General features: G+C 44.4%; 1 protein-coding gene and 3 non-coding genes across 4 annotated transcripts; all 4 read left to right on the forward strand.

The window, feature by feature from the left end:
- The first annotated feature begins 1,785 nt into the window (after positions 1-1,785).
- Positions 1,786-9,016, forward strand: HSPA8 (heat shock protein family A (Hsp70) member 8). The gene is made up of 9 exons (XM_061592328.1): positions 1,786-1,910; positions 3,943-4,152; positions 5,220-5,425; positions 5,534-5,686; positions 5,781-6,336; positions 6,649-6,851; positions 7,331-7,529; positions 7,823-8,055; positions 8,649-9,016. Exons 2-9 carry the CDS (start codon positions 3,948-3,950, stop codon positions 8,832-8,834), a joined length of 1,941 nt encoding a protein of 646 aa, XP_061448312.1. The 5' UTR covers positions 1,786-1,910; positions 3,943-3,947; the 3' UTR covers positions 8,835-9,016.
- Positions 6,487-6,576, forward strand: LOC133368867 (small nucleolar RNA SNORD14). Its single transcript, XR_009758781.1, has one exon. It is a non-coding gene; the product is annotated as a small nucleolar RNA SNORD14 (small nucleolar RNA).
- Positions 7,119-7,216, forward strand: LOC133368865 (small nucleolar RNA SNORD14). Its single transcript, XR_009758779.1, has one exon. It is a non-coding gene; the product is annotated as a small nucleolar RNA SNORD14 (small nucleolar RNA).
- On the forward strand, positions 8,279-8,375 carry LOC133368866 (small nucleolar RNA SNORD14). Its single transcript, XR_009758780.1, has one exon. It is a non-coding gene; the product is annotated as a small nucleolar RNA SNORD14 (small nucleolar RNA).
- Positions 9,017-9,567: the final 551 nt, after the last annotated feature.

Raw genomic sequence — 9,567 nt, forward strand, 5'->3', positions numbered from 1 at the left:
TGGCAGCACAGCAGGAGCGGAGTGAGGGGCCCACTATTTCAGCAGCATGTACCAACATACGGCATGTTCACAGTTACAACATATGTTATTTTAACTACAGTTTAAAGGGACATGCAAACCAGCTCAATGCAATCCAAAACCTTTTTACTCAGGCATCCCAATGAACACAAAAAGGATTTACTCCCTTCTAAGTATACATCAGGCCACCAGCAATCTTATGCATATTTATCAGAAATAAGTTCCACTGTGTTCAATGAGGCTTTCTACAACGTATACGGGAGCACACGGATAAGCCTTACAGAACCAAGCATTCCTTGTCAGGGCTAAACCCTGGAAAACATGAATCATACATGTGCATTTGCTTTTCCCTCATGCAACTGCCTGCTGGTCATCAGCTATCTAGATTAGAAGAAAGAACCTCTAAGGCCAGAAATACATCACTCAGGAATATTAAACCTCACATCTTTCATCTTAGAACTATGCATTGTTGAGGGGAGGAGAGGTCATGTTCACAGGGGCTCAAACTAACACATTACCTGATTTTAGTATCTAGATGCGGTTGTGAACCACATGAACTACCTTTATGTGAGAAAAAGCAAAGGTAGGGTGCTACCCTAAAGAAAATATCCAGAATTCTCTTTGTGACCAATTCCCTTATAGGGCCAACAAAAATGTCACAAAACAGTGAGCAAACCTTCAGGTTTTCTCCTTAACTCTACATCAGGCTGCGTGTTAAGCAAAAGGGGAGGGAGGAGGGGAAACTGGCTTGGTGTTAAGTTTGCATTAATGTCAGATAGCTGGTGACAAGAGGCAGCAGGCTTAATCAATCAGCCTTAAAAAACTTTAAGCCCCTTTGGTGCTATGCAGCTTTCAAGTGATGCCTTTGAGCATGTGCAGAATGCCCTCTCCCCAGATAGTATGCTACAGGATGACTGCCTTACATTAAGGGTAAAGCGGAACAACACTTTTAGGGTATCAACTTCGGAAGGCGAAACTTCCAAGTAAAACTTCCTTCTCAGAGGTGCCTTTCAGATGGGCAAAGTTCACTTCCTGGCGCCCTCGCATGAACTCTACGCTCTCATCTAACCCCCCCCTTGGCCCTCAGCCAGCGTCCTGCGACAAGCCAGCCAGCCAGCCCGCCATTTTCTTCCCAGCTCCCTTCTCCCTTTTCTCTCTAGCCTCCTAGCGGCGGCAAGTATGCGGCTGCCCACGCCCCGCCCACTCCCTTCCCGCTCTCTTGAGGTAACCCGCGACCCGATTGGCTAACTTCCGCTCCGTCCTCCCGCGCGGAAACAGGATTGGTCACTTCCCACACCATTCCAAATCTGCGCTCAAGCCCGTTTGACTCCCCCCTTCTTGCGCTCAATTCCCGGCTGCTCCCTCCCGTCGGGTATTATGTAAATACTGGACCCCCAGTCTGTGAGGCGATTGGCTCCGCCGCGGACCACACAGAAAGAAAAACAGTAGCAATCCGATTATGCAAATAAAGGCGGCCAGGGAAGAAATATCATTGGCTCTGGGCCACGTCGCCGATCTCGAGCACCTCCTCTCCGCTCGCCCTCGCGCTGCGTGAGATGAAAGTTCTAGAAAAAAAGAAGAGGAGGAAAAGAAAGAAGAAAGCCGGCCGGCTTGCGGTTGAGTCACTCACTCCCCCCGCCCTCCTCGCTTTCCTTTGTTGCGTCACACAGGCCTCACTCAATGCCTCCAAGATCATTGGTTGAAGGGGGCCGGGAAAGGCGGACTCCCGGCGCAGCAGGATTGGTCCGCCGGCCGGAAAGGGGCGTGGCCGTTCTGGAAGGTTCTCTAGTAGTATATAAGCTGTGTGGGTAAGGTAATATAGCCGTTTTTCTTCTCCAGAAGTACTTGTGGCAGCTTCACGTTTGGGGCGCTTTATTTTGAGGACAAAGCAGGTAATTTATTTAAAAGGAGGAAAACGTATTTTTCTGCAGCAGGGCTATGATATGGATTCACTATTGCTTTTTCTCTCTTTGTGGTATTTTTGGGGGGAGGGGGACAACAAATGTATTAAATATATGTGTATATATTTTTATTTTGCATTTGTACTTGCAACGCGGGGAAGGTGAATATCGGTCTTTCATCACTGTTCCTTGCAGGTTCTTAATTTCTTTTTCCCTCTTTTCCCTTTTTATATTGGTTTGTTAGGTTAAATTACTCTCCTTTTCTTCATTAACGTTCTTTGTAGCTTGGGCTCCATCGGGATAAGGGCTTCTTGAACTTTTCCCAAAGAAGGAGGAATGCAATGGCGTCTGGAAAGGGGTGTTTTGGGGACAGGGAGGCTTAAGGGAATGCGTCGTTTCCAGAAACAGAGCTAGAGACGGGGGTGGTGGTGGTGGTGGTATGGTTTGCTTTTATTAAAACGGGCAAACCCGGCTAAATCTAATCAGGCCATTACGTTTCCAAGAGGGCGGCCCGTCCTCGTTGAATCAAGAGGCTGTCGTCAGCCTTCTATCTGGAACGCAGAGAGAGGAAGCGGCTCCCACACCGGCAATCCTACCCCCACTTAAGGTTTTAGCTAAATTAATCATGTATTCTAAAACGGTTGTAATCTGCCCTGGGGCCTCTGGATGAAGGGCGGGTAACAAATTCTATAACGATCAACACCGTAGGGAGACCGAATCGCAAATGGGAGGAGGGGAGGGAACATTTGGTTGTCCTAATTTGCCCGCGTGCAGCAGGCTTGAGGGTTTGTCTTTAGCGTTATTAGGACCTGAGTGCGAATGAATGAAATTGGGGCTGGGGGCTGGTTTTTTGAGGAAATGCTGTGGGGGGGGGAAGCAACGAGGACAACCCCGGTAAGCATTGGGAGGGGAAAAAAGGTTTTTTAATGTTACGATCTTCATTAATTCTGGTGGGAGGAAACATTTAGCTTGCCAGGTAGAGCGCAGTATTGTTGCCCTCTGCGACCTTTACTTTTTCCAAAAGCCGAATTGTCGTGACTGCCGGTAAATGCTACAGTTCCTCTTCTTTTTTCGCAATAGGGCGGGGTGGAGGAGAATCTGCTGCCTTCTAACCGGCGGTGCCGCAGGAAGCTTACCTAATCGCTTTTCCCTTTTTAGTCACCCACGTGCTCAGCAGCGCCCCTGCCGGTTCCGGCCGGCAACGTGGCATGTGATCCAAGAGGGCTCCTCCCCCTTACGGCCTATTTAATCATAAAGGCAGGCAGCAGGGGCTCCCAGAATACACCGCGCAGGTTCTCCCTCCCCCCCCGCACACATGGCACGCCGAAGGGCATGCCGGGAAGAGTACTTCAATCTCCCTCGTGGTGTTCCACGTGGCTGGGCTGTCTGTGCTTCCGGCCAAGCTGCGTAGGGACTTTAAAGGTCGCTTTGATCTTGTGAATTCCACCCTTTGCATCCCGATCTCTTGGATTAGAAGATGGGGCAGTAGGGTTTTCAAAGCATCAGTGAGTCATGTGTGGGAGGTGAAGTAGATTAGATTAAGCATGCGTTTTGAGCAGGATGGCCAGGTGGGAAAATTTTGCTCTGTGCTAATAATACTTGCATGGAAGGGGGGGACTTTTATTTGTAGATTGTAGCCAGAAAGGCAACTTTTCCAGAGGCTTTTTTGAGAGGTCATCCAGTGACCTTCATGGTTAAGGCTGCAATCCAAAGCACACTTAACCTGGGAGGAAGTTCCACTGAACCCAGTGGAGCTTACTTCTCAGTAGATACGTACTGGATTGTGCTGTAAGTGGGAATTTGAACTTGTGCCTCTCTGGTATTAGTCTGACACTACACCTCGCTGGCTGTTGGATAAAAATGTTTTCCTAAACAATATAGATGAGGATTAATCTATTCTATTAATGTACATGGAAGTACTGCTATCTAGCTCTTATTTATAAAACACGGATTGCTGATGTTTGAGAAGGCTGTTGGTATGAATTGGTTATGTCTTAAGCCAAATACTTTCATGTGTTCACAGGTACAATGTCTAAGGGACCATCTGTTGGGATTGATCTTGGCACCACCTATTCTTGTGTGGGCGTCTTCCAACATGGCAAGGTGGAAATCATTGCCAATGACCAGGGTAACAGGACCACGCCCAGCTATGTTGCATTCACTGACACAGAGAGGCTTATTGGTGACGCTGCAAAGAATCAAGTGGCTATGAACCCCACCAACACTGTTTTTGGTAAGAGTGCTTAAGATTCCCTTGCAGTTTTTTGTTTTGTGCAATTTTGAATGGACTTGAATGTGTGAACATTTAGAATCAAGATTGCTTAAGTTCCACTGCCTGAATCTTCAACTATATGCAACATTGATGCCTTAATGAAATTGGGTAATGGTGAAATGCCATAGTGCTGAGGCGTAGTTAATTATTGCTGTGTTCTCCATTTCAAAAGCCAGTAGGCTTGAAATGCCACTCTTAAGTAACAGGTTAAAATCTGTACTTCCTGAAGGGTGACACATCTCCAAGCTTAATGCAAAGCCCATAAGGATAGCAGAACTGGTGGCAAGAATACCAGAGAGCTGGGGAGAAGCTTTTATTGTGCTTACCTTGCATCTTTTACCTGTTCCACCCCCGAGATGAGTTGAAGAACCAGCTCTTTGTTGAGTTGTATAACCTGTTCTGTTGAGTTGTATAACTTGTTGTGAGCCACTTTAGATCTTTGGAATGGGAAACAGTTGTTGAGGTGCCTTAAAGGCCAAGGTGTTTCTTGTGGCATAAGCTCTTCTCTGTTGGACTAAATTTTATCAGATGCATGATATTGATTCTCAATAGACAAAGCATGTGCATATATACACACTTTTATGTGCACATGTTGGTGTATGAAAGAAAAAATGCAGTTAAACAGCAGAACAATTCAGAAAGTGTCATCTGACAACTTAGATACAGTTTCAGTGCATGTAAAAATGTGATCTCACGAGTGTTTTTGCGTACATTTAAGTGCTAATTGAATGGTTGCAGATTATATTTCTAGCTTTTTTGCCAATTAATTGCAGTCTTTTACCACTTTAATTCACACTTTGTAATATCTGCTTACTGAGGATTATACTTCATGAACTTGAAGCAGACTTTAGTCCTTTAAAGTTTATGGTGCTTAGTCTTAAGATACAAGGCTTTTTTGCTTGCTGCAATAGACAAACATAGCTATCTGTCTGAAAATTATTTTTAATCAGAAGGTGCAATGTAGCAGCCTTAAAATAGAAAAGTCACCAGTAAGGCATTACTAAACAGTAACTGAAATCTCTTTATAGATGCAAAGCGTCTGATTGGCCGCAGATTTGATGATGCTGTTGTCCAGTCCGATATGAAGCACTGGCCTTTCACTGTGGTGAATGATGCTGGTAGACCAAAAGTACAAGTAGAGTACAAAGCAGAAACAAAAAGCTTTTATCCAGAGGAAATATCCTCCATGGTGCTAACCAAGATGAAAGAGATTGCAGAGGCATACTTGGGAAAGGTGAGACCTTCAAATGATGACATTCTGACTGCAGGCCAAAGATGAGTACCCTGTAAAATGCTTTAATTTGTTTTTGCGTTTTGTTAACTTAATTTCTCTTTTTTTCAGACTGTTACAAATGCTGTAGTTACAGTCCCAGCTTATTTTAATGATTCCCAGCGCCAGGCTACAAAAGATGCCGGAACCATTGCAGGTCTCAATGTGCTCCGAATCATTAATGAGCCAACTGCGGCAGCTATTGCTTATGGCTTGGACAAAAAAGTGAGTGGTGAAGGGCAACACAGTCAAAGGGGGAAATTGTGGGTAGTGCTGATCTGCCTTAATTTCCCCTTAAATGTTTCTTCATGTATTGTAGGTTGGTGCTGAGAGAAACGTGTTGATATTTGACCTTGGTGGTGGCACTTTCGATGTCTCCATCCTCACCATTGAGGATGGCATCTTTGAAGTAAAGTCAACTGCAGGTGATACTCACTTGGGCGGGGAAGACTTTGACAACAGAATGGTCAACCATTTCATTGCTGAATTCAAGCGCAAACACAAGAAGGACATCAGTGAGAACAAAAGAGCTGTTCGGCGACTCCGCACTGCCTGTGAGCGTGCAAAGCGTACTCTCTCCTCCAGCACTCAGGCCAGTATTGAAATAGATTCTCTGTACGAGGGCATTGACTTCTACACCTCAATTACCAGAGCTCGCTTTGAAGAGCTGAATGCTGACTTGTTCCGTGGCACTCTCGATCCTGTGGAAAAAGCCTTGCGAGATGCCAAGCTAGATAAATCTCAGGTGCATGATATTGTACTGGTTGGCGGGTCCACCCGAATCCCCAAGATCCAGAAACTCCTTCAGGACTTCTTCAATGGCAAAGAACTCAACAAGAGCATCAACCCTGATGAAGCTGTAGCTTACGGTGCAGGTAAATAGGAAGAATGAGACTTCTTAACAGTTCTGAAAACTATTAGTAAACCAGTTTTGTTTAGTAATGGGGGGGCAGAATTGTAGTTTAAGCATATGTGGTCTAGAAGCCAAGAATCCAGGGTCGTATTTGTGAACTTGTTTTGATTACTTGCACTGATGACTCTGGTTCCAAAACCATTCGTAGTTTCCACCAGAAGCTGATAATGATGGTCCAAACCTTCCTTGGATGTCTGAGCAAGTAGAAGTATATTAGGATTGCAAAGGGTGGTCCCATGCACTCTGCTTATGCATAACTTATATTTCCTTCCAGCTGTTCAAGCTGCAATTTTGTCTGGGGACAAGTCTGAAAATGTGCAAGACCTGCTGCTACTGGATGTCACTCCTCTATCCCTGGGCATTGAAACAGCTGGTGGTGTCATGACAGTCCTGATCAAACGAAACACCACAATCCCCACCAAACAGACCCAGACATTCACCACATACTCTGATAACCAGCCAGGTGTTCTCATTCAGGTATGGAGAAAATGGTCCACAAAAAAGTGACTTAAAACATTGTAGTTATTTAACCTAGCAGTAGCCAACACTGTGCTGTCCAGATGACATACTGCAATTTGCACCCTCATCCTTGCATAAGGTTGTGTTGGTTGGAGCTGATTGGAGTTGGGAGTCCAACATCTGGAGGGCACTGTGTTGACAATCCCAATAATTTTCAGACCTTGTGTATACCAAGGGATTATTCATACCATTTTATGTGTACAAAGATAGCAGGCAGATGTCTGGTCGCAATGATGAAAGTGATTCCAAAACCATTCGTAGTTTCCACCAGAGGTTGAAAGACCTGTGTTGGCTCAAAGTACCTTCCTTGGATGTCTGAGCGACCAGCTGGCTCATAACTGTCCAGTTTTCTTGAAATGCGTTCCAGCCAGATGGAAAGTGCATTCCCACTTAAACCAGAAGGTAACTAAATACTTCTCTTCCTCCTGCCCTTTTAGGTTTATGAGGGGGAGAGAGCAATGACAAAGGACAATAACTTGCTGGGCAAGTTTGAATTAACTGGCATTCCTCCAGCTCCGAGGGGTGTACCTCAAATTGAAGTTACATTTGATATTGATGCCAATGGTATCCTCAATGTGTCTGCTGTGGATAAGAGCACTGGAAAAGAGAACAAGATCACAATAACAAACGACAAAGGTAAGTTAACGGGGCCTGGAAGAAGTTCTGTAATAATGAAGTTAGGCTACAGGGGATATCCTATTTACTTGCATTTTCATAATCTCAACAGTTGAGTGACAAAATCAGCCTAAACTCCCAACAGGTTGAGAGCATGTTGGCATATCTAGTTCTATTCTCCCAACTTCCTGGCATCCCCTATAGGATTTTTTGCTGTTGGTGGAAGCATTGTGCTTCCTTACCAGTTTAGATTATATGGGCGATAGCTTCAACTGTCAAAATGCAATGTTAACTAAAAATACATTTCTTTAAAGGCCGTCTCAGCAAGGAAGACATAGAGCGCATGGTCCAGGAAGCAGAAAAATACAAGGCAGAAGATGAAAAGCAGCGTGACAAGGTGTCGTCCAAGAACTCCCTAGAATCTTATGCTTTCAATATGAAGGCTACTGTGGAAGACGAGAAACTTCAAGGCAAGATCAGCGATGAAGACAAGCAGAAGATCTTGGACAAGTGTAATGAGATCATCAACTGGCTAGATAAAAATCAGGTTTGTAGCTCTGCTCCTAATCAAATATCTGAAGAAAGGAGTCTTCGAAATGCTTAAAGCCTCAAATATTATTAGCCAAAATGTTTTCATTTGCATGTTTATAAGGCTTCTCTATTTGGAGTGGAAGAAGGCAGCCTAAATTGTCATAACTGGCATAGCCGCGGCTAAAAATCTTCCAACAGAAGCTTTGTCTCTTGACCAAAGGTAGAGTAATAACTTGTGGTCGCAATGATGAAGGTGATTCCAAAACCATTCGTAGTTTCCACCAGAGGTTGAAAGACCTGTGTTGGCTAAAATACCTTCCTTGGATGTCTGAGCGACCATTTAATACAGTAAATGCCTGTTTTATTTGGGCGTCACAACCGTCAATTTGCATCATAAAACTGAAACAAACTTCCTTTAAAACTTTAAAAAAGGAGATCAGACTTGTTCTAAATGCGCTTGTAACCAGCATGTTTAAATAGGAGTATCATGATGTTTCTAGGAAGTGCAGTAGTGAAAGCATGCATAATGGTTGCCTTTGTTAGATCCACTTTAAGCAAACACATGTCATACAACTTGTAACATTGCCTTTCCTTTTCCTGTATCTTTAGACTGCTGAGAAGGAAGAATTTGAACACCAACAGAAGGAGCTGGAAAAAGTCTGCAATCCTATCGTCACCAAGCTGTACCAGAGTGCAGGTGGCATGCCTGGAGGCATGCCTGGTGGCTTCCCTGGTGGTGGAGCACCCCCCTCTGGAGGAGCATCTTCTGGACCAACCATTGAGGAGGTGGATTAAAGCGCTAGATGTGGACCACCTTCAGAACTGAAGGACTCAAACTCACCAAGGGCATTCTTGATACTTTGAACATGTGCACAGGGAGGGGAAGGCAAACGCTGCACTTTACCAGCACCAGTACTGTAAAAAAAGTAGAAATGCAACTTGAGTCCCAATAAACTTATTTAATTGGCAACATGAAATATCTTGTGGTGGTTCCTTACTAGGCAGAACTGAATACTCTCACTGCACTTTCGTTGCTCAAGCTGATCTGTATGTGGAGAAACAAGTTGGAAAACTAATATTTCTAAGCACCAGGAGGGTGGGCAGGAAGGCTCTAACTGGTGGAAACGTAACACACATGGATTGCACAACATCCTGCTTGGTTTTTTAAATGTTACATGGCAAAAATTTGCGCTAACAAGGCGTTCTCCGCTAATTTTTCAAGTCAAACTGAAAACTAATGTTAGCAAAAACCTGGCAAAAATTAAGCCTAGAGGAGATAAAACATGAAAGGATATGCGTATTGCAACTCTAATCAGATGTACAACTGTAGTAATGGGTGAAGGTCCCAAAGATGTGAAGAAATCTTGCTGGGAATGATTAGTAGCATTCTCTGATGCGTTATAAAGTGATCCAGCTGTATTGCATTTTCAGTGGTGAGGCACACTTGAAGTTTGCACTTCAATCTGAATTCCTGCCTGCTTGATACAAATAGAACCATAATTATGGGTAATACCTAGGGTGAGATTGA

This window comes from Rhineura floridana, chromosome 12 (assembly GCF_030035675.1).
Source record: "Rhineura floridana isolate rRhiFlo1 chromosome 12, rRhiFlo1.hap2, whole genome shotgun sequence".
NCBI classification, from domain to species: domain Eukaryota; kingdom Metazoa; phylum Chordata; class Lepidosauria; order Squamata; family Rhineuridae; genus Rhineura; species Rhineura floridana.